A 24,689-nucleotide genomic window follows, 5' to 3' on the forward strand; every position below is an offset into this window, starting at 1 on the left:
GTAAAGCCCTCAACACGAAAAGCCAACGCAACTAAAATATTAAAAGCCTAAGCAGAATGGATAATACAATGGCCAGCGCTGCGGTTGCTGCGGCTTTGCTGCAAACACACCCAAACAGAAGCAGCAGCAACCCTCAAACACACACACAAAGAGGAAAAGTGGTCGTTTCTCTTGCTGCATTTTCCCACATCTTTGAAAGACATGCGGTTTAAATGCTCTCTCTCTCTCTGTGTGTATGTGGCCAACTCAGAATTTTTCATTAATTAAATGCATTTTTCGATCTGTATTTAAAATTAGTTTGCGAAAATTAAAATTTGCTGTCAGAGTTTGGCCGTGATTTATGTTGCCACAAACTGATTTCAACTTGATAGCATCATAAAATGCGATTTATTTAATGCCCTCGGTCTTCAAAATCTGCCCAGAAATTTATTTCCACGCATGTAATAAATAAATAAACAAAAAGAAAAAACTTGCATAAATTTATTCAAGAGCTCTTATAAAAGGTTGTTTATATTTTGCGTAGCTATATTAAAGAATAAAGCATGAAAAACCTCTGCAATTTCATAAATATTTGATTAACTTAAGGGCATATTGGAAATATATTTTACTGCTGTTTTTGCCAGTTGTGATTTTCTGTTCTAAAGTTGTCTTTCAGCTGCTTTGGTGCGTAGCGCTTGCAGATTTGTTGCCGTGATTAAATTCAAAGCATTTTAAGAGCTCTTTTAAATGGGCTAACGAACTGCTCTCATTTTACTGAATTTAAACAGATTAAAGTATTTCAACAAGCTATATCTAAAGCAAAAGGCTTTTGAGGGAAACCAATATAAGAAAATCAAGCGGATTATGGACCAAATTCAGAAGCAGACCTAATTCAAGTAAAGGTTTTTATTACGCAAATAAAATATACTTGCCAAAGTTGGAATAAATACAAATCATCAGTTTGAAAACAAAAGAGAACATTTCTAAATGATGAATCAGAAACAGATTAACTAAGCATTCAATCGACAAATTACTTAAGGCAATAAATTGTTAAATGCCAACAAAAAAAAATGGTGAATCAAGATTTATATATTCATGCTCAAACAAAAATAAACAAAACAACCAACTTAACTCCATTGAAATTTCCATTTTTATTTCTGAAAATATTCGTGACATATTTTGAGGCCGACAACTTAACAACTTGTCGTCCTTCAATGTGGAGCTCATAATGTGGCTGACAAAGGCATTAGAACCGCCTGCCACATCGCCAACAGAGTCCGTCAGCAAACACCCACACAACACAACACCCACTTTTCATCTCTCCTCTGCATTAATGTGTCGCGTTGTGCGTGTCATTTCCAGGTTTTGATAAAACACAAAACCAGAAATGCCATAGGCCTTTGGTCCTGCCATCGTCCACGACGCGTGTCTTCATCAACATTTTTTGTACATTCACATTTTTTTTTCTGTTCTTTTTTTTTTAACACATTTCCTTGAGTTTGTTGATGTTTTTTATGTGCATTTTGCGTGGCGTTAACTGCACGTGCCATCAATTTTAACTGCGCTTTTTGTCTCTCCTGCTGCTGCATACTCTATTTAACGCTTTCCCCCTTTATGATTCTTTTTTTTTTTGTTTTTTACTTTGCACGCTGTTTGTTTTTGATTCATTATGCAGAAGCCAAGAAGGTGCCGTCGAGGAGCAGCAGAAGCTGCTCCTGCATTTTTTGCTTTAGTGCTTTACCTTTAACTCCTTTTTTTCTCTTTGGCCTCTGCTAACACCTTTCAATGGAAAATTTTAATTTTGTTTTACTTATTTTCTGGCACGCCTATTTTTCTTTTTTATATATTTTTCTTTGGGTTTGTGTTTTTATTGCTGCGCTCCGTAACCAGGCGAAGACATTGGGAGCCTCAATTTGAGCGATTTGAAGGCGCGTCTCCGAGCTCGTGGACTTAGTGTGACGGGCAAAAAGCAGACTCTAGTTGAACGTTTAATGAATACAACAACAGCAACAGCAGCAAACGCAACAACAATAGCAGCAGCAGAAGCTACAACACCAACAACAACAAGAGCAACCACAGAAGCAGCAACAACAAGCTCCAATTTGTCGTCGTGTAACCCTTGGGAGCAGCCCTCGCTCGTTAATCAAATTGCCACCAACGAGTCACCGTCGTCGTGTGGCAACTCCGAGACCCTGTCGCCACACAATGGTAGGTAGCCATCCAGTTGGTCAGGTGTACAAATAAAGGAGTCACAGTCGCTCGCAGCAACCTTTGTCGTCGGTTCGCGTATTCGTCATTCAAAGCAGATATCGTTTTATTGCTGCCCTGCCTCTTTTACACCCAAATAAACCGCTTGGGAACAGAACTTTCCACGCTAATAGCTCTTGTAAATTGCATTTGCTGGGCTACGCGCTTTTCTTTTTTGTGTGTTTTTCACTCTTTTTCACAGATTTGTGCATAACGAGAAAAGCGTGTTTTTAAATGTTTAATGCATGAAATTGTTTGTTTTTTTTTTGTGATTTTTTTCCTCTGCGCTTTGGCCAAATTTTTATAATTTAATTTAAATGTTGAATCGTTAAACACGCACACTGAAAATGTATTCAAAACGAAATCACAGGAAAATTGCACAGCGCGGAATTATAAATAATGCATCAGAGGACTTTTTACATGATGAGAATGTTGGTTTATTTGAAACTGCCAAACAAATGAAAATTTGCACAGACGCCACTCTCTTATAATCATAAAATGCTCATACGCCACGTTGCAACGTTGAAATGCGAACAGCCTCTAGGTATGCAACACAATTTCGCAGCTATTTTGATTGGCTGCACCAGCTGACAAGAACTGGACGGAGCAGAACGTAACTGACATCAAATTTAATATCCCTGCATCAATAAATATGCTTATTAGCATTTAAAGCACGTATTTGAAAATTTGGAGCGAATCCGAACTTCATTTTTTGGTATACAGTTTTCACATGAACTCCATCCACAGATCGTGTTGCAGCATAAATCAAAATGCCAAACCATTACTAAAAGTGTATTCATTTTTTAAATCAATGTAGTTTTGAGGATTATTTCTGTGATCGTAGCGAGTAATTTGATCATTATCAAGTGAACTTTTGAATATTAACTTCACACTGCGAAGGTCATTCAAGGTCCTGTCGGCCTAAACCAACAAATGCCTTACACAGAATTGTTGTTTTGTTAGCGCTGCTCGCATAGTAAATTTATATAACAGTTAATTGCACGTGTCAACTAGCAACACACAGCGAACATCAGATACAAACACACACACACACACACAAGCACAACACAACAACATAGACACAACAGCAACAAAAGCTGATTGTTACAAATTTGTGGGCTGATTGCTGCATTGCATTTCCGCTTGCTACGCTTTGACCTCATTTCGTTATCCAGCCTCGAGTAAGGTGGTGTGTGTGTGTGTGTGTGTGTGTGTGTGTGTCTGTGTTTGGCACTGGTTAACCTTGGAATGGAGGAAACCGCACGTTAAGTTTTGATGAGACCAAAGCCCCAAAAGTTATGGGCAAAGACCTGACACACTCCTTGCTGGAAAACATGAATTTAATCAATGTTTGCACGTTTGCTCTCTTGCTGCGGCTTCTGATGTGGTGTCGAAAACTCTTATAGTGTGTGTGTGTGTGTGTGAGTGTGTGTGTGTGTGTGTGTATATTTAAGTAACACCAATATAAATAGCACGGGTGACAACAACAAATTCAATGACAGCACAGCCAACGTATGTATGAGTGTGTGGCATGTGTGCTTGTGTCATGTTTCCTGTGGTCTGGTTATCTACAACCGACTGCCGCTCGCCGCTTGTCAAAATACAACTTTTTGCGCAGGTAGGCCAAGTTATCAGCATAGAAATGCATATGTGAGCACATGTGTGTGTGTGTGTGATTGTGGCAGGCAGCAAACATGGTAATTGCGAATGATAAAAACGACGTAATATGGCAGCACTTTGACACGACAGCAGGAACACAAGCAAAAGTTCATAGAACTTTTGTTTTGGCCATTTTCTTATTGTGGCTTATTTAGTTTGTTAGTTAGTTGAGTATATCTTATATCACATATGGTTTTTATTATTTTTAGTTTTTTTTAGTTTTTTTTTTTTTGTTTTTTCTTTTATAGCTTCTTGCCACGTACACGTACAACAAACAACAAAGCACAATTACAGAGTGTGTGTGTGTGTGTGTTTGTGTGTGCGTTTAATACTCAAGTCGGCGACCAACAAACCGAGACACACGTCTGCAAGCGCGAAAATCTGAAAGTTAACTGAAAATTAACACAAAAGTCTTAAACTATCAATAATCAAGCAGAAGCCGCAAACAGCAAAAATAAAATAGAAGAGGCAAAAGAAGTAGAAAACAAAAAACAAAAAAGAAAACATAAAACATAAAACACACACAGTACACATCAAATGTGTTTAAAATCCCAAAAAATCAAAGTGCATGAAAATAATAATCACAACAACAGCTAGCATCGAGCTATATGGTCGATGGTTGGGCGCAGTTAGCGAACCAACAGCAACAACACTAGTTACCCACATTTCAGTGGCGCCGCCAACAACAACAACAACAACAGCAACTAATAATCTCTAACTCCAACTAAGACCCAGTAAACGCGCTTAAACAGAGGCAAATCTCTTATTAGAAGCTGCTCAGTAGTTTGTTACTTGCTTCGTTGGCCACTTGGCGTGTTGCATGTGCCACACCGATACATATATACATATAATATACATATACGATATGCATTTAAGTTTTGTGCTACTTCAGAGCTGCTGCACAAAATTGCAGCCCACACATGCGACAAAGTGAAAACTTCAACACGCAAGCTCACAACAAATTTTTTAGAGTTGTGTGTAAACACACACAGAGTATGTAGCTGCAGCAGCAGCAGCAGCAGCAGCAACAGTTGCAGCAGTAGCAGCTAATTGAAATGTTGCCACTGTCATTTGTGTGTCATCGTACGCTTATTTGTAGTAGTTGGCAGTCTTTGCCACAACAAACGTTAGGTGCAGCATGCGTCAGTGCGTCATGCATCAGCGATTAATTCGTACGACTAACTGCATTCAACAACCTTGAGTAGCTCTGCGGGCAATTAAAATATAATAGAAATAACTGCAACGCAATCTGGCACAAAATTACTTACTACAACCACTACTTGGAAGCCAAAGCAAAAGAAAACAACTTTTGCGTTAGGTTAGAATTGTTTTCACAACATGACTCGACACGTTAAACAAATTTGTGCTGAGTGTTGAGCTAAGTACTCGTAATCTTTTCAAAAATAAAAAGATAATAGTAATTTTCAGCATTTTCTCAAAAGCATCAGTTTATAAAAGTCACTTTTACTCATAGTTTCAGCAGACTCTTTATGTAGTACTTCTATGTATATGAAACTTAAAGACAACATTTAAGAAAATTGAAGGTTTGCACTTATTTGAATTTCCCTGTCTTTCCTATGTCTGTAGATGATGTTAGTCTGGAGTATGTGAATGGTATGCCCCATTTGACAGTTCGCCTGCCCAGTCGCAATGAGCTGTGCCAGTTCGCACTGAAGCCAATATCGCACACCGTGGGGCATCTGCTGGCGATGCTGAGGGAGGAGGATCGTGGCATAGATCGCGCTGCGATTATCAACAAGCATGGCGTGCGTATTGCCTCTTCCTGCACCATCGAAAGATTGCTGGACGATAAATTTAGGTGGCTGCCTAGCATAGCAGAATATTCCAAATTGATATCAAACTAACCTAATCAACTCTTTGACAGCATACAAATTAACAATCGTAGTTTGGATGTGAGGCCGCCGGAACGTGAAAAGATTACGCTGGAAAAGATTGACAAGATGGACGATGTGCGCAAGATCATAGCGCAGGTGAGTGAATTTCTTCAAATTGAAAACAATCTTTTTATCGCATACCTCAATTCATGCAGCTCTACGAGGCCTTCAATGTGGGCGAGTATCAGCTGGAGAAGAGCAATCAATTGGCCAAGGAACTGGAAAACCTGCGTTACGAGCTGGAACCGCTCGAGGAGGTTGGTTCTACAGTGAATATAGATAACTTCAAATAACATTAAAAATTATTTTCATTCTGTTAGAGAAAAATGGAGCTCACCAAAAAGGCGGAACGTCGAACCAATATGATGACTTGGGTAGGCCTGGGTCTAATGTCCGTGCAGTTTGGCATTCTGGCTCGTCTAACTTGGTGGGAGTACTCCTGGGATATCATGGAGCCGGTGACTTATTTCGTAACATATGGCACGACAATGGCCATGTACGCCTACTATTGTGTGACCAAACGCGTAAGTTCAAAGATAATATAATTGCAATGTGAACTACATATTTGATATGCCTGCAAATCCATCTCCTTTAGGAATACATCATGGAGAACGTGTATAATCGCGAGTACTCGCTAAACCTCTACAAAAATGCCAAGAAAGTGCAGTTTGATGTGGAGCACTATAATCGTCTGAAGCGCAAATCGGCGGAATTAGAATACAATCTGAGCCGACTGAATGATCCCATCAATATGCAGCTGCCAGCTCATTTGGTGCGCACCCAACTTGACTCGCCACCCATTGATGAGAACAACAATGCGCTCGAAAAGAGTAAAGACAAAAGTACTTAAGAACCTCGTGGCCTCCACACCACTCCTCCCACCAGACGTCGTAGCAAGCAGTTGCGAGAAGATTGTGCAGGGAGGGGGGGATGAGGAACAGCTAACGTTGCCACCTATTTAAAATGAAACTCAAATCTACACTTAAAAACTCGCACGCTCTCAATCAATCAACTCGTCATTAAGCCAATGTTATCGTAAAGTGATCGAAATTATAGTCAAACTTTTTATGTATATTTAAATATGATTTTTATACGTTTTGGCTAACTTAATGTTGCATTCTTTTGTTGAATGCAGTGTGTTTTTCTGTTAAATGAATGTTTAGTTAGTGATGTTAAATTTGTAGACTAAGTCAATGTTTCTACGGGCCAACAAGCGCACAACAACCACAAATGACGTAATCTGATAAAGGTGTTTGCTAAACATTTGTTTAGCTACTATTATTTTTATTATTATTTTATTATTTAGTAAAAGAGATTTGTTCTTAAGCCTATACTCCTTATGTGCGTTGTGAAAGTTCTAGTAAAATATATGAATTATTTATTGAATTTTAGTTTTTTATTTTAATTTTAGTATGAAAATGGTTTGCCAATCCATACTAGAGATGGAATGGAATTAACAATTTCTTAAGTTTAAATTTCATTATGGTGCATGACAGTATTTAATACTCTTAAGAAACAGATTCTCTCAACAAGCCGGGAAACATCAGCAAAATCTATTTATTTACATGCTCAATGTTTTTGATAAACAAATGTAGAGAAAAATACGATTTGTACCATTAACGGCTGGACAATGTAACATGCTTTTAGGTCTACTTGTGCCATTCCCTCGGTCTAAATTCAACAAAAAAATCTGTGGCATACGTTTGGGGTGCAAAACAAATTAAATATAATTTAATTTTTTTTTTCGGTTCTCGTAGCTAATGGAATATAAAAGTGACAGCGTTAAGTCCTGGAATTAAGAGGGCTTTAATACTTAAGCCACACATGCGCCACAACTAGCAGATAAAATATGCATAAAAAAAGAACAATTTAAGGTATTACTGAAGTAAGAACGACATATTCTTAACCACCTATGATAAATGTACTTAGATTTCAACAATCTCTTGAGTTAGGAACCGCATCTGAGTGGAAAACGTGAGAACTTGCAGTGAAATTTACTAACTTCTTAAGCTTTAATATACTAACTAAGCATATACTACAACTAACTATGTACTTACGTTAACAACTACTAGATACATATATGAAAATTGTAAATAAAAACGCACCAACTATTCCATTAAGAATTTTAGCAAGAAACAACATTTACCACACAACATATGTAGTTAGTAAAGTTAACGGAATTCTTAAAATTAATTGAAAATGAATGTAATGCCATAATATTAGTAAAAGTAACTAATTTGGTAGGTATATACATTTATATACAAATAGGTATATGTAAATATATGAGCTGCTGTGTTTCATGACAACGTAAAGGATATTTAAGATTACAAACTTGTTTGGCAAAAAGGCAACAAACGAATGATTGAAATGGGTGCAAGTATAGCCTAATATTAGTTTAATATTAGCAAGTAGGCTTTGAAATTTGGTCGTTTATTTTATTATTTGTAATCATTTACGCTTTTTGAAACTATAAAACGCTGAACTTAGAATCGCGAAAAAAGGTTGTGTTGAAAACTTTATGCCTGTATCTACTATGTACTATACACATTTCAAACCCCCAAAATCCAATCAGTAACATCCACACTGGGAAGCTTATAGGCCACACTCTAGCATAGCTTTTCGATGCGCTCACTACACTAAAAATAAAATTCGCACATTTTAAATACACAACTAACCAACAACAAAATTTAAATAATACACATACTAACATTAGCCTTAGCGTTACTCATTACATACTCAAAAAATATTTTGAAAACATTTGTGATTCAATTTGAAATTAAAAACTAAACATTGTTTTTTGTACAAGAAACAAAAAAATAAAAATAAAAATAAAAAAACTAAAAGCTACACCACTCTTAACTTTACTTAAAAATCAAACTCACCTAAATAGCTTAAAAAGTATTTACCTAAAGTTCCCTAAAATTAATTTATGTTTATCTATTTAATTAAACTATTAAGAGTATTCCTATACTTATTGCATTGTTGTAATCAACTCCAAAGACTTATAAAAAAAATACTTATAACATGTTATAACAAAATTATACCCAGCCTTCTTTAAAAGTTGAACAATTTATAACCCCTATGATGCTTGTTAAATAATTATACATATTTATATTTAAACCTTAACTATTGTTAACTTAACTTATAATGCCAAATGGTGTTTAACTGCTCTAAAGATACTTACATTCATAATTCTCAAGTACCTTTATTTCGAAAACAAACCAATCTTAAATCTTTTTAACGAATTTATACTAAACAAATAAACTAAAAAAGATAAACAGAAATTATGATAAGTGCTTTAAGTATTAAATTGTTTGAATTTCGACTAAACAAAAAAAAAAACGATTTTTTACATTTATAAAACCAGAAATATGATTGTTAAATATAATAAATTCCAAGAACCCAGTTAACAAAATATATTAAAAACAAACGGAAATGAAATTAAACAATTTAAAAAATATGCAGCAAACTAGACAACTGATTAAAAATAATAAATAAATAAAAGAAATACAATTTACAAAAAAAGAAGAAAACTGTTTAATATTTAATTAAAAAGTGACGAATCTCGTTTTTATTTGCTACTAAAACGTACAAAAAAGACAATCACGAAATTTTGGTTCGGATAGGTTGAGATACTACCAGACTACTACAGCTCAAGCACAGCGTATTTCCAGCCTGAAACAGCGATTCGAGTCTGTTGTATTCCATCTGACGAGCTCTGCTATCGATCGACTAGGCTTTAGGAACAGCGTCAGGCGCTCGTTCAGCTCCAGTGGCGAGAATTTGCTGATGATTACCGCCTTGGTGGACTCACGATATTTGCCCACCAAGGAGTCATTGCTGAAGCTGCGCCCAAGGTGATCAGCTACTTCAAAGGTATGCTTTGCCTCATTTGTAGTGTCATCTATTAAGCGATAACTCGGCATTCGATCTGGATGGTAGCCAAGCTTCTTGCATATATCACGCACTTCCGCTACGCTGGGTGGCGAGCTCTTGGGAAAGCATTTGGTGTGCCAAATGCCGTAGGATTGTTCAATCACCTGGCCATACTTCGACACTGTTGCTTTGTGACTGTGTCCACTATGCGACCAATAATCGTCTTGCTGCTCGTGAAGCGGTTGCTCAATGCCAAAGCAGAAGCGCTCATCCTCGCCATTGGGACAATCGGGCTGCTTATCGCACACAAAATCACGCGGTATGCAATCCTCAGGAGAACTAAAGATGACATAGATTAAGCCCAATTCATTGGTGATCTTCACTCGATTCACTTACGAGCTGCACTGAAAGTGATCCGCAGTGCAGTTGCACAGCACCGAACTCTCATCGCTCTTGTCCCAGCAGTTGCGCTTGCCATCGCATATCTTAGAAGGATCCGTGGCTCTAAATGCAATTAGATTAATTAGATATGTTTTGTATTTCGTATTAAATGACTCACTGTAGGTAGGTAAAGCAGCTGCATATCGTTGGCTCATCTGTCATATCCTCACAGTCTGGCACATGATCACAAAACTTGCTCTTAGCCACACATTTGGAGCTCGTGCGGCATTTCATTTCACCCGGCGCACAGCGCTGCTTGAGTTCACGGCACTTGGACTCCACTTCATCACTGCCATCATGACAATCGCTGTGACCGTCACACAGCGCCGTCTGTTCCAAACAGGTACCGAGTGGACAACGATGTGTGGTGCAAGGTGGCATCGATTGCACATTACTGCAGTGTGGTTGATCTGTGGAGAAACCAAAAACGTTACAGTTTTTTCTACAAACTAAATAAGTCCCAGATATGACAATGGACTAGTATCTTCATCTGAATAATTGATCAAATAAATGCTTTGAATCGGTACCCATAATATCCTGCAGAGATTTGTAGGCCTGCTCCAGTGTCCTAATGCCAAAAGGCGTATTAAAGCTCTGACAGTTGGTATTGTTGTAGCTGAAGAGGGCGGTGGGAAACCAGCCGGTATGCGAATCCCGGCAAACAAGAACGCCCTGATTACTGGGACTGACTTGAGCATCAGTGTGATTCTTCTGCCCAAACTGCGTGCAGCTGGTGAATTTTGTGAGTGCTGGCATCTCTCTGGCGGTCACACCGCTAACCAATTCAACTTCCTCCGATATGGAAGCCATATCCTCGGCACTAACGTTTAGCATACGCATCAAATTGCCAGACGGCTGCCTCTGCTGTAGTTGATAACAGGAAATGCAGCTGGTATCATTTTTGATTTCTGTAATTGCCACCGTTTTGATGCGTCCAGTGTAGTCATCTTGCAGCACGCCGATGCATTCATGTGGTGGGCTCTCCTTCTCAGAGGAACTGGAAATGAATTGGTAGTTAATCAACTTGAGCTTGAGGATAAGTTTTGCGTGACTAACATATCTGGCAAGAAGGTGGGCAACACGTAGTGCGTAAATCTTGCTGGCTGCTCCAGATGATACAGCAGCACATTCGACTTGGGCACCGCCTCAAAGCAGTCAACGCGACGAACCTGCTCGTGAGTGCTGCGATGCAAGGAGTGCTTGGTCTTTCCACCGCCCAGCAATGTGCTGATGTAGTGCGTCTCGAAGCTGCACGGAATTAAGACTGACATATATATTGGAGCTTAAACACACACATTTACTTAATACTCACCTTATGCCTGAAAGGCAACTCTCGTGCACCAGCAGCCAGTGCTTGTCCAAGAGCACGCCCAGACACCAGAGTTCACCATTCGCATAGACATCGGCCAGCCAGGGCCAGTGTAGATCCTCAATGGCCTCGTGTAGCTGGTCCTGCACCAGCAGCGTCTTGTTATTCTTGCTCTTGATCAGCATATCCAAGCGATCCATGATCTCATCCTTCTTGTTGACCAGCTGCGCGGGCAACTGCGGCTTGAAGTGCACATTCGGCCTCTTGTGCGTTTCGATGGTGGGCAGCAGCTCTGGCAGATGTTCGCTTGGACGATGTTTAATTGGCTGGCCAGCGCTAAACGTTTTCATTGGCAACGTTGCATTGGAACGTGGATTGCATTCCACATAGATGCCCACACACTTATCGGCCAAGACGTGAGCTTTATGCTGCCCAAGCAACATGTGAGGGATATCCAGGGGCAATCTTCTCTCGCCGCTGGACAACTGTCCATTGTCTCGCATCAGCGTTTGAAGCTCTGAGCCCGATTGTGACTTCTTCGCCAGCTCCGGTGTAATTGGATGCATCTCCTGCTGGTTGACGAACTCTGTGCTATTGTAGTGATGGGCACCCTTGAAGCCCAGCAAGGCGCACACAGTGTCCGCTGTTTTGGCCTGGTGTTCATGGAAGCCAGTCTCATGGGCGCAAACCACCCGCCACAAGCCATGCGCATTCTTCGAAAAGATGCCAACACTGCTGAACTTGGGTTGCTGATGCGCATCAAAGTGCACATCGTGTCCATTGGTCAAGGCAACTACAAAGAGAGCGGATTAATTAATGAAAAGCCTCAAATTGATCCTGATTACAACTTACAGCAATCCTTCTCATCCTCATTGAACTTGCAATCGACGATATTGTCACAGCGCTTGGCCAGTGGCAGGCAAGTCTTGGACAAAGCACAATGATACTCATTCTCCTGGCAGCCACCTGCAAATGAAATCAATTAAGTGACTATGCTGCTTTGATCCATGCGTTCACTTACCACAGTCTTTCTCATCGCTCAAATCCTCACAGTCCGCTTTGCCGTCGCAGATGAGCACGCTCAGGCGGCCCTTTAGATATTCACGACAGGTGCAGTCGAGCTCATCGGTACCATCCTCGCAGTCCACATTGCGATCACAGCGATGCAGCATATCCACAATTTGAGGCATTCTACAATGAAAACGATAATCAATATTATTATACAGCAATTATGAATTACTTTAAAGTTGACTGCCTAATTTTTTGGATTAAGGAGGCTTTAGCTAGTTCTACAATAAAATCTATATCTTCAACAGTTTAATAAGTTTTACTGTTTTAAACTCACAACTTGTTAAAAAAAAAGGCTATATTTTTTTCCAAGCGAGTACTGAGTACTGTAAAATCGGAAGATTCCAATGGTCTTTGAATTAAACTTACTTCTGACAGATAAACTTATCTGGCAGCTGCGGCTTTGAGATTCCCTTGCTGCTTTTTGTTGTTGGGATTGAGTTGGTGCGTGTTGTTGTTGTTGGTGGTGTTGTTGTTGTTGGTGGTGTTGTTGTTGTTCGCGTTGTTGTTGTCTGCATGGTGGTTGTAGTTGTAGTTGGCGCTTTTGCTGTTGGCAGAGTTGTTGTGGTTGGCAAAGTAATTGTTGTTTTGACAGAATCAGTTGTTGTGTTGTCGCCAGTAGTTGGAGTCATAAAAGTTGTGGTCTCAACATCAGTTGTTGTTGTTTCCGCAACTGTTGCTAATGTGGTAATTGTTGTTGTAGCCAAGCTGGGCGCATCAGTTGTAAAAGTAAACAGCGTTGTGTTTGCCAACCCTTCGCCGGAAGTTGTGGCTATTGTTGTCGACTCCTCCAAAAGTTGGTTAATCAAATCGGTAAGTTTCATGAAATCCTCCGTTGATGTAGGCCAAGTTGTGGGCAGTGTGCTTGGCCCTGTTGTCGTCGTTTGTAAGGAATCTTTTTGTAAAGTTGTCGTAGTTTCAGAGCTTGTTGCTGTTGTCAATTCCAGTTCCGTTTCTGTTTGAGTTATTTCTTTGCTATTTTCCCCAGTTGTTTTCAAGTCATCACTTTCTGTTGTTGCAATTATTGTTGTTGCATTTATCTGCCCTGTTTCGCTTTCAGCTGGTGGCACTTTCATAATCTCAGCAGACAAATTGGCATCTTCAAGGGACACATCTTGGCGTTGTTTGCTCTCTGTCTGTTGTGCTTCTTGATCCTGTGGAACATTTTTGCGAATTGTTGGTGGATGATAGTCGCTCTCGGTGGTGCTGCTGATGTTCTGTTTGCTGGTGCCCACCATGTCCGGTATGAAGTTGTAGGCACAGCCGACTTCATCCTCGCCGCCCAAACAGTCCACGTTGCGGTCACAGCGCTTTCGCTGGGCAATGCACCGCTTGCCGCCCCAGACGCACAAGAAGCCCGGACAGAGTTGCAATGGTTGCCGCGCTGGGAGTAGATGAGGCTCCACCGCCAACTCCAGCCAGTCCAGATAGAGGGCGACGCGCGTATAGACTCCAAATTCCTTGGGACGGGCACAACCATTGCCATGGCTGACGACGCCCGCCAAATACCATTGATCCGGCTGACTTACGCTGCGGCAGAACAGCGGTCCGCCTGAATCACCTTGGCAGGCATCGCGACCACCGTCCGGCTCGCCGGCACAAACATCTTCCGATGCCCTATCTTCGGGATCCGTGCAACCCTTGCGTATGGGCAGAATAACCTGGCGCATGGGATCACCTTAAATACACAGCAAATGTGGATGAGGACTTTTAGATGTAAGCCACAAATACTTACTACTTGGACCCTTCTCTCTGATGGCACCCCAGCCAACGACTGTGCACAGTGTGTGCTCCTCTGGACCCCAGATCCAGTCCTGGCCAAACGTGGTCCGTCCCATATCCGGCATGCAGATGGGCTTCACCCAGCGATTGAACTGCAACGGCGCCGCAACGCGCACCAACGAAAGATCATTGCGCATGGTGCGCCGCTCGTAAGCCTGATGCACCACCACATGGGAAACGGTTTGGATCTGCGTAGCCGGCGAGTAGCTGGTGCGGCGCAAGAGTCCTGCGCGTACCTCATAATAATACTTGCCAAAATTAATGACACAATGCGCCGCGCTGATGATCTGTGGGGAGGCAATGAAAGTGAGAATAAAAACTTACAGTATTCGACTCTAAAGACTTACCCAATGCTCCGAGTAGATGGTGCCGCCACAGTGAAAGTTGCCATCGCGATAGATGGCCACCACGAAGGGCCATTGCAATTGTGTTGCATAGCTGCCGCCAACGATGCGAGTCTTCGCCGCATCCGTGCGATCCTCAATCGGTGCTCTTCTCGTGCGCTTCTTGTTCTCACTCTGACTGGGCTTGCTGGGCAGACCACACTGTGGTGATGGGCACTTGACATAGGCAACATGGTTGACTAGCGTATCTTGGTCGTTGCGACCATGGCAGGCTTGGGCAAAATGAATTCCCGCATGCAATGACGGCTCAATGAACGGACCCGTCAGCGTCAACTCCTTGAAGGTAACATTTGTGGTTTGATTGAGTTCCTGCAACTCGCAGGCATCGGACGCCCACTTTGCACCATTGTTGCACACAGGATACCAATCGCCGCGATGATTGTGAAACAGATAACCCTCCGATGAGGTAGCCGCATGCGACTAAGGGATATAAAATGCAATAACTACTGATATTTGCAAGACAAATGCCATTGCTTACCATATGATGCGTGACATCTGTAATCAGCATGCTGCACTGCAGCTCGTCGCGTCCGTTGAAGCAGTTGCGGAAGCCATCGCAGCGTTCGAGGCGACTGTAGCACATGGACAACTTGGAGCGATTGTGTCGCGCATATTCCTCGGCATTCTCATAGCAAGAGTGTGCCAAGGACTCGCAGCCAAAGCAGCCCAGCTCATCCTCGCCCATGGGGCAATCCGCATAGCCATCACACAAGCGATCCTCATCCAAACGATCGGCACAGGTGCAGGCGGACTCATCGCTGCCATCGGAGCAGTCGACGACATTATCGCACCATCTCGACGTAGGAATGCACTGTTTTTGGCCATAGCAGGCCGACTGATCAGCTTCCGGGCACTTGAAACGTTCCAACGGCTGTTGCGGCTCACCCACATAGGAGGCATAGATGATCTGACTCTGCTGTGGTCCACTTGTCTGATTCGCACCATGTCGCATCTTAAAGTTGGCATTGGAGAAGCCCGCCTGGCTGCCAGGCGAGAGATTACCTTGTATTGATTGTCCCTGTGACTGCGCATGTCCCTGCTGGTTCTGCATGTATGTGCAGTAGACCTGCTGCTGCTGTCCATTGCCGCCCTGCTTCAGCGGCGATGCATTCTTCGAAAATATGTTCGGCAGTTGATTCTGTGCACCACCACCGCCCGCTGTACCGCCACTGCCACCAAAGAAGTTGGCCGACGGCCCAAACGTTTGTTGCGGCACAAAGAAGATGCCGCCAGCATTCGAGGAGCCACCAAAGTGTCCGGCCTGCATGCCCATAAACGTGGGCGTCGGCGACCACATGGGCATGCGGAAATTGGCCGGGGTCATGTAGAAGCACACGGGTATACTGGGCATGCCAAAGTTCGGATTGAACATGAACTGGGCGGAGGCTTTCATTGTCTCGCCGGAGACGGGAAAGCCGCCAGGTGCGCGGCTGGTAAACTGTACGCTTGGCGACGCCGTGAATGTGTCCGACTCCGTCGAGGCAACCTCCGAGGCTGCCTGTTGGCGCAGCTTTCGTGATATGTGTGCACATATCGTCATCAGCTGTGCATCGGCAGCTGGAAAATAAATGGATTAAATACAGGGTTTGGTCATTTTAAGCTAACTTCGTTTACACTTACCATTTAATTGTTTGCCACTGGCCGGATTGAGCTTGGGTCCCAGCTGCTGCAGACTTTTCACATCCTGCTCCGTGCCAAAGGTTTCGATTAGTTCATCCTGTGATGCCTGCTGCTCGAACTGATGCAGCCAGTGATTCCGATCATAGACACTGTCATTTTTGGAGTTTTCGGGTAATGTGGTCTCATTTTTGGCGGGCAGCACTTTGATTAGCGGCTTCTCCTGCCCATGTCGCTCGGAGCTATCCAGCATGTTCTCAATGCTGCTGGGATTATCCAAAGGATGCATCGCACGTGCGCTTTCAGTGGTGGATTCAATGGTGGTTTCTGTGCGGGTATCCGTTGAGGTTTCAGTGGTGCCTGCCACTTGTGTTGTGATCCGTTCTTCAATGCTGCCATCATCGCCATCAATGATCCAACTGAATTTGATTGGCTTGAGCTTGGTGGGAATGGCGGTTTGGTTTGCGGCGTCCACAACATCGGTCGATGTGCTTGGACTGAACGTAGTACTAATAATAGGCGGTGTAGTGACTGGATGTACAATGGGCTCCACCTCCTGCTCCTCTACATCCAGAATCCAGTCGTGTTGCAGCTTGCGTGGCAATGTCTCACTTTCTGCCGTGTTTGTAGTTGTTGTGAGTGGTGCTGGTGCATCTGTTGTGAGCTCTGTGGTTGTTGAATGAAAGCTAGCATTGGTCATATGGTCATCGGAGTGAAGTGGACCTGACTTAAAATCAAAACTTGGCAAAGTTGTTGTCTGTTGGACTTCAGTAGTAATCTCTATTGTTGTTGCTTTCTCATTTGTTGGCACTGTGGTTCGCCGAATTTCCTTGGGCTTATCGAAGCGATCAAGAAACCATGTGATTGGATCTATGATGTCATCCACGTCAGGTCCCTCAGTGGTATGAACTAATAAGTGATTGCCAGTGGTTGTGGTGGCTGTGAACGAGCTATTGCTATTGCTGCTACTTGTTGCGGTGCTCACAGTTGTTGTCGTGGGTATTGTGCTATCCACTGTTGTCGTTGGGGTGGTGTTCCCAACTGTTGTCGTGGCTGTTGTGCTCTCTGCTGTTGTCGTGAATGTTGAGCTCTCCACTGTTGTCGTGAGTGTTGTGCTCTCTACTGTTGTCGTAGCCAACGTTGTTGTCGTGCCATAATCTAGCTCTGTAGTAGTTAAAGCTCTTGGCGTATTTTCCACATATGCCTCCTGCTCATCGTGCCCGTGTCCATCGATAATCCAACTGATTTTTGCTGGCGTTATCTTAACTCTTGTGGGCTTAAGTGTTGTCTCCTCATCGCTTGAAGTTGAAGTAGTCAGCTCCTCTAATGGCGGCACAGTCGTTTTCTTGGTCTTGGTCTTTGCTGGTGCGTCAGACTCGGAGTCTTGCGATTCCATGCTGCTGGACTCCAGATGATCCTTGATGATCTCCTTCATCTTGTCCATCTTCTCGGTGATTTCCTTGGCCATCTTGTACATGCGCATAAAGGCCAACATGCAATCCTCTGGCGTCTGCACCTTGCAGCGCACATATTCGTTCTCCAGCTGACTCAGCGCAGCCTTGGCGCGTTTGTTGCGCAATTTTGTATACAGATGCTGCATCTTCAGCTCTAGCTGCAACGGATCGAGTAGATCCACAGATTGAATACTACGCCGTGGTCGAAATCTACGCTTCATACGGAACTTGAATCGAAGATGCTTCAGGCGCAATGCTTTCTCCTCGCTTTTGGTAGCCACTGCCATTGTTGCATCGTCGTTCATTAGCTGAATGCGAAAGGGCTGCGGTTGTGGGCTTATCACAAAGGCATCATTCTCATTGAAGGGTTGCATGTGCCGCGCGTGTTTCCTATTCAAGGCCATTAATTGTCGTAGGTGATCTATTAAAGATTATCCAATTATACTACAGCGTATGAGGATAATTCCTGTAACCCAGCTTACCCATGCGCTCCAGCACAATGCCATGATAGATCAGAGAGACCAGCAATGTGATGAGCACCAATACCGATATGATTAGGATGCGGGTGCAGGGCAGACGTGGAAAGCAATTGCGGCGAGGAATACGGTGAAAGCGCATCGCTTCCACTTCTATGAAAGTCAAAAGTGTCTCATATTAAAATAGATATCGTTAAGTCTATATAGAACTAAGCCAGTTACTTTAGATGTTTATATTTTATTAGATTATCTTTTGGAATTTTATTAATCCATTCAGTTGTAATGAAAAAAAGCTTAGTATTGATTTTCTTTCTCATTTATATTACATTGTAAGAGTTCAGATTATTGATTTTAGTGTAGCTATGCAAAAATGTATGTTTACATGTTATTAACTTTAACACAATTAAACATTTTTTTTGTTTTTCATAAAAAAAAGTTTCAACTTTTTTTAAAAATTTTTATTTTGGTCAGCGAGTTCTTTGCCGAACACTTTCGCAATATGTTGAATTGCTGATGCACTAAAATATTGAACAGCACAAAATGAAAACTTAAGCTTAAATGTCTGGCTAAAGTTTCGATGTGGCACTTAATAAATACATTATTTTAATTGAAGATGTATGTTATATTTTCTAAGAATTATAATTGATATACGATATTTATAGGTAAACAGTGCAGTCAATTACCATTCAAACTTAGTTTCATTTTATAGAAATTTTCTTGATGTCACTTTAGTTTATAATTATTTGTAACATATCCTTAAGACAGCATTTATTTCATGGTGCTCAAACAATTAATATTTGTTTGACTTTCACTTGGCGGCACTTATTAATTATACAATGTGCTGCCCAACAAGGAGCATCAGATTACACCAATTCACTCAAAGAGAACAACACAAAATCACAAAAAAAAAAAACAATCAGCAACAAGTGCTTGTTGTAATCCAAAGGGCTGGTCGGGTATAAGATATCACACGATTACGACGAACTACTTCCACGCGATTTCAACCGGCACCGAACGGCAACTGAAGACACTGTCGGCAGCGGGCGCGCTTATGAAGCTTTCGGAAAGTGGATCAGTTTGGGTTTGACGACGACGTCGACCCAGTTCCGCGCTGCATTTGTGCTGTGCTCTGTACAAAATGTTTTGAACTTTACAATATTTGGTTAATGAAAATGGCAGCGAAATTGCGGGCACAGCAATTAAATGCGTTAAGAGTGCAAGTTGAAGGGAATTACAGAGCAACGAACCACCCACCACTCAATGCAACAACTTATCAATATATTCACTTGGATGGGTGGCAATGCCCTTAGTTGGGGTCGAGCATGCCTTGACTTTGTGCTTTTTAAATTGTGTACAATCAAAACGTACACAAATATTTATTTTTAGTTAGATACCCTCAAAAAACTAGATACGAAAATAAACGTAATCGTTCATAAAGAAACCTCCATGAAAACTTCCGAGGAAATAGTTCGGACTTTTATCCAAATTTTTTTATCCGATTTAATGTAAGTAAATAGACACAAGATGTTTTTAAAGTTGTTGATTAACTGTTTCACTTTATAGAAATCACTTACAAAAAATTGATACAAAATTCAGTAGTGTCTTATCAACTACTCCAAACAATTCACCTCGGGTGAGCAAGATGTGCGCTACAATTATATATTCTCAGCAGAGACAGACCGAGTGGTGAGTATCATTTACAAGATAGATGTTCAAGATAGTAATCCGATGGTTTGTAATTCTATAATCTAGAGTAATATATTCGTTGTTCAAATTAGGGTGTCGATAATTCGTTCATATCGATTAGTTAAATAATAATGATTGGTTTCAGTTCAAAATTCACAAAAACTTAAGATAAATAATGGTCATCTCTTATGACAGTTTTTTTTTTTTTTTTTTAGCTATATAACGCTTGGATTGCTTTGTAAATATAAGTTTTTTTATGAGGTCCAAGTTTAGCAGGCGTCCGCGTCACGAGTTATCGGCTTGCTAGTGGGACATAGCTCATCATGGATTAGCTTCATCAGTTGATGAAATAGCTCGTAGCTCATATTGTTGCTGACACGCATCAGCATAAACCAATCACCGCAGCTAAATTCGCACAGGGCACGCTTCAATGATGAGAATGGCATGAAGCGAGACTTTGCACGCAGGAGCTGAAAGCGTAGTCCACGATGAAAAACGATAGCTAGACGATACATGAGCTTGAGGCCCGCCAGCAGAGCCATAAGTAGGAACCAGACCCACAAGAATAAAAAGATTTTCTCATTCAAATTGTTTAGGGGCAGCAGACACAGATTATCCACAGATTCCAATGTGCCACTGCCGCCAAATTTAAATATCTCGCATTTGGCAATCTTAGGGAACATGTGCGTCGTAATACGATTCCATTCGTCCCAATTATATGCAGGCACTGCGGACAATGCCTTCACATAGTGCGACCAGAAGCCATCCAGGAACACATTCAGCAACAGAATGTTGATAATCTGAAAACAAAACTCTAGTTATAAAAAGATTTTAACTTGAAGATGTCGTTGCTTACGCTTATGCCAAAGTTAGAGATTTCGCAGAATATGTAGGAGGCAAAGTATCGCAGATGTGTTTCCTTGTAATCCCTGGCAAAGTATTTTGCCACCTTGCGTAGATGCGCAGTTGTCTTTTCGGTCCCAGCTAGCACATCGTCCAGATTGGCGCACAGATTCTTTAGCCTGCCACCCTCCCAGATCTTCCAGAGAAATGCCGGCAGGTAGAAGATGAACGACTGCAACAACAGAACTGGCACTACCCATTGATAGTAGCGCAGGAACACACGCTCCTGCTGCTTACCGTTTCTTATTGACTTCAGCGCCGCATGATTATTTAGCAAATTATTATCAATTTTAAGATTATAGAAGGATTTGTTCAAGTCGTCAAGAATTAGTTTCGTTCTGTTAGCCATCAGGTTGTTGTCGTCGTAGTCCATTATGAACATTCCCATGGTCCAGCAGTGGGTGTTCACGAAATCCATATCCTTCATGTCGGATATGCAAACGAGAGGATCGCCAAAATATTGCTTTGCGGATAGCAGAAAAGTAAAGGCTAACAACAAAGCGCATGTAACTTTTGCGTGGAGAGTGAAAATGCCATCGTAGATGCGAACCGACTTCAGTTGCAAGTACTTGGACAACGGCTTTACTGCAGTGTACATTATTTTACAAAACTATTGCGCGAATAATTGATAAACGTTCAATTTTTCCAAGATACATTTAACAAAATTCCTCGAAAGCACGCGGGATCCTAACGGTTAATGTTTCGTACATAGTTGAGCACAATGTATGAAGTAACTCTGTTAAGTGAGGAGTAATTCTGTTAAGTACTATAGTGGGTATTTGTCTCTGTTGAGACTGTGAGCAGCTGTTAAGTTAAAAAATAACCTCTCTCCATTACATTTATTTGCTAGCTAGATTTTGAATATGAAATTGTTAATTCTGCCTTTCATTAACTAATCAATATTTTATTGAAAAATTAAACAACTGTTTTATTTTTTTTTCGTAAAACGTATGCTGTTAATAGCAGCTAGGTAACATATGAGACTTATCGAGAACGTGCTGTTGCTGGTTCATTTGAGTGAATCGTTGAACTTGTTTTAAACGATAACGATTCGATTAAACAGTAAAACTCACATGTGTTTTCATTCTCATCGCGTTGTGCAGTTTAACCAACAGACGAATAATGAAGATGAAAGAACAACAATCCTCCTCAAAGCAGCAAGAGCGCAGTGACAAAAAAAAGAAAAAACTGGCCGCGCTGGCAAATCTAATACAGCTCAACGACAAGGATCGCATACACGAAGCAGAGCAGTCAAAGCAACGTAACGACAGTGACAATCAAAACGAGGACGAGGGCTTCATTACCGTTTGCAGCAAACGAAAGCCCCGAAATCGTCTAACTATTATGACAGACAGCAGCAGCAGTGAGACAATCATCAGAGCCGCCACTGCTGGCGAGGCGGACTCCGATGAGCCCGTAATCAAACGTAGCCGCAACAATTTAGCTGGCGGCGATACACACACACTGAACGATTTACCTGGCACACTAACCCATGAGCAGTACAAATCTCTGTCCATGGAGCTGCGCCGCCGCAAGCGGGAGCTGGAGAGCGTGCCCGAAGTGCATCTGCGAGACATGGGCAGGCGTGCTTTGCTGGAGATACCGCAGCAGGACCGTACGCCCATCTTTCTGGCAGACATTCAGCATCTGCTGATGGCGGCCCTCATTGGCAAGAAAAGCCCCTGTGCCCCCGATCGCTGGTGCAGTGCGGATAAGTTTCAGAGTCTCTCGCACAGCGTTGTCCTCATACTGGATGGATTGTCGCTTTATCATTACGTTTCCAATGAGAGCCGATTCGAGGCCACAAATCGAATATTTGATATGAAGCTGGAGGTGGTTCTGCCTCCGCACGATGAGGGCAAAATTATCGATTCCATTGCCCAGGTGAGAGTTGAAATATATTTAAGTGCTCACTGGCTAAAAAACAGAATTTACTGAAATGAATGTCGCTTGTTGTAATGTATTAAATCCTTACCTCTTGACTATTTCAGATTCCACTGACGAATGTGCAGGCCCAGAAATTAATTAACGAGCATGGTTCTCTCGAATCGGCCGTGGAGCTAAACAAGGATCCGACCCTATTTGTAAAGGTACTTTTCCCCATTGAGAAGCAGTCGCCTTCTCCGTCGCCTTCGACTCAAACGGAGTCGATTGATTTACATCCAGATGACAAGTTTCCCCGCACAAAGCTGCTGCTCTCGGCACTACAATTGGTTGACGAGGGCTATCCAATACCGCTGCAGGGCGAGCTGCACTCGCGCTTCAGTTCGTTTAAGTTCACGAAGAAATCATATGCACCTGTAAACGATCGCAGTCCCATGTACGGTGTGGATTGTGAGATGTGTCGGACCATATCAGGCGCAAATGAATTGACGCGTATTTCCATTGTGGACGAGAAATATCAGACAGTGTACGAGACCTTGGTTCGTCCTGCTAACAAAATCACCGACTATCTGACACAATACTCGGGCATAACGCCAGAAATAATGAAGACGGTGACAAAGAGTTTGGCGGATGTGCAGCGTGAGGTGTCCGCATTGCTTCCGACAGATGCGATACTTGTGGGTCAGTCGCTCAACTCCGATCTGAATGCCATGCGAATGATGCATCCATATGTGATAGACACCAGTGTCTGTTTCAACATTAGTGGAGTGCGCAAGCGCAAGAGTAAACTGAAGCATTTGGCCAAGACGTTCCTGCAGGAGAGCATACAGGAGAATGAAGATGGCCATGACTCCATTGAGGATTCGCTTGCCACACTAAAGCTGGTCAAAATGAAGCTGGCTAATAGCATTGAGTTCGGTGACGAAATTCTGACACAACGCAAACGCATTCATGATGTGATACGTGCCGCCAGCGGCGACGGGCTCCAAAATAACCTATTTGCCCACGCAGCGAAGCGGGACAAGCGCACTGCCATTGTGACTGTCGGGGACATGCAGCCGTGTCTCAAAGAGGTCATTACAAAGGCGGAACAGGCGGCATCCAGCGACAGCAGCAAATCGGTTTATGTGCACGAAGTCCCCAGCACCAAGGAGGCAGTGCGTAAGGTCAACGAGATTGCGCTGGAGAATGCACTGACCATTGCCAATCTGATGGTGCCCGAAAAGGATTTTATGCTGGAAACCGCTGAGCGTACAGCCACAAAATTGGATAATTTAATCGAGCGTGTCTGGAACACAATGGCTCACAATGGGCTCCTTATGGTACTGATGGGTGGCTCTTCTGAGTGCCAAAAGGGAGTGGCCAAAATTGCCATCAAGCGTCGTAATGGTAGCATCCCTGCTAGTGCTCTCTTAACCACATCTCTATCGTCCGACTCATGAACAAACAATGAAAAACACACACACATACTCTCACACACATGTACAATATGTACATACCCGCCTACATAGAATTAGCAATTCATACAAGATTCAATCCTTGAATCCAAAATACAAATTAATCAATCAACACAAAAGAAATTGCGAAATTCATTTCTAACTTTCGACAAAACTTTTTTGGTTATTTTTTTGAAACAGCGCAATGGAAAATTTGTTGTAATTTTCATCTTGATTTAAAAAAAAAACGAAAAATACCTTTTAACAGCTTAAAAGTAGTATTTAAGTACAACTAAATTATCGCAAAAAAAAAGTTACATTATGGAAATTTTGTTGAAAAAAGCCAATAAATCCACATTGTTTGTAAATCACAAATAAATATAGCCAAGTCCATTGTTATCTGCAGTTTATCTTTTTACATAGTGCTTGTTGCGCTGCTTGCGTGAAGTATTCAGTCTATTTTCGTTATATTCGAGAAAATGATATGATTCAACCTAAAAGCGAACAGTGCTTTTCACTGAGTAAGAAAATAAGTTCGTTTTGATTTTGTTGGTCAGCCTGAAAGTATGTGCA

At 42.0% G+C, this 24,689-nt stretch overlaps 4 protein-coding genes across 6 annotated transcripts in view; 2 read left to right on the top strand and 2 right to left on the bottom strand.

The window, feature by feature from the left end:
• The window catches only part of LOC6557423 (calcium uniporter protein, mitochondrial), a 42,193-nt gene extending 35,027 nt beyond the window's left edge, over positions 1 to 7,166 (top strand). For 2 of the 3 annotated variants that reach the window (XM_043215622.1, XM_043215623.1), the window contains 6 exons: positions 1,870 to 2,187; positions 5,473 to 5,704; positions 5,771 to 5,876; positions 5,936 to 6,037; positions 6,101 to 6,304; positions 6,376 to 7,166. In XM_043215622.1, coding sequence (XP_043071557.1) covers positions 1,870 to 2,187; positions 5,473 to 5,704; positions 5,771 to 5,876; positions 5,936 to 6,037; positions 6,101 to 6,304; positions 6,376 to 6,630 — 1,217 coding nt within the window. In that variant the 3' untranslated portion in view covers positions 6,631 to 7,166. The remainder of the gene's footprint in view (positions 1 to 1,869; positions 2,188 to 5,472; positions 5,705 to 5,770; positions 5,877 to 5,935; positions 6,038 to 6,100; positions 6,305 to 6,375) is intronic. The other variant, XM_032743301.1, reaches the window with a different exon arrangement.
• A 2,155-nt stretch (positions 7,167 to 9,321) lies between these two features.
• On the bottom strand, positions 9,322 to 18,957 carry LOC6557583 (serine protease nudel). The gene is made up of 15 exons (XM_001984105.2): positions 18,891 to 18,957; positions 18,214 to 18,360; positions 16,281 to 18,152; positions 15,139 to 16,217; positions 14,604 to 15,080; positions 14,210 to 14,543; positions 12,844 to 14,152; positions 12,428 to 12,597; positions 12,259 to 12,372; positions 11,410 to 12,199; positions 11,154 to 11,345; positions 10,625 to 11,094; positions 10,216 to 10,507; positions 10,053 to 10,160; positions 9,322 to 9,995 (listed from the first exon to the last, which is right to left on the bottom strand). The coding sequence occupies exons 1-15, from the start codon at positions 18,907 to 18,909 to the stop codon at positions 9,434 to 9,436; spliced, it is 7,935 nt and encodes a 2,644-aa protein (XP_001984141.2). The 5' UTR covers positions 18,910 to 18,957; the 3' UTR covers positions 9,322 to 9,433.
• Positions 18,958 to 19,558: 601 nt separating this feature from the next.
• LOC6557584 lies at positions 19,559 to 24,515 on the top strand. The gene is made up of 4 exons (XM_001984103.2): positions 19,559 to 19,712; positions 19,771 to 19,893; positions 21,900 to 22,680; positions 22,788 to 24,515. Exons 1-4 carry the CDS (start codon positions 19,654 to 19,656, stop codon positions 24,120 to 24,122), a joined length of 2,298 nt encoding a protein of 765 aa, XP_001984139.2. The 5' UTR covers positions 19,559 to 19,653; the 3' UTR covers positions 24,123 to 24,515.
• Positions 19,733 to 21,487, bottom strand: LOC6557007 (innexin inx4). Its single transcript, XM_001984104.2, has 2 exons — positions 20,750 to 21,487; positions 19,733 to 20,693 (listed from the first exon to the last, which is right to left on the bottom strand). Exons 1-2 carry the CDS (start codon positions 21,392 to 21,394, stop codon positions 20,163 to 20,165), a joined length of 1,176 nt encoding a protein of 391 aa, XP_001984140.1. The 5' UTR covers positions 21,395 to 21,487; the 3' UTR covers positions 19,733 to 20,162.
• Positions 24,516 to 24,689: the final 174 nt, after the last annotated feature.

Source organism: Drosophila grimshawi, unplaced genomic scaffold (assembly GCF_018153295.1).
Source record: "Drosophila grimshawi isolate 15287-2541.00 unplaced genomic scaffold, ASM1815329v1 contig_44, whole genome shotgun sequence".
Lineage (NCBI taxonomy): Eukaryota > Metazoa > Arthropoda > Insecta > Diptera > Drosophilidae > Drosophila > Drosophila grimshawi.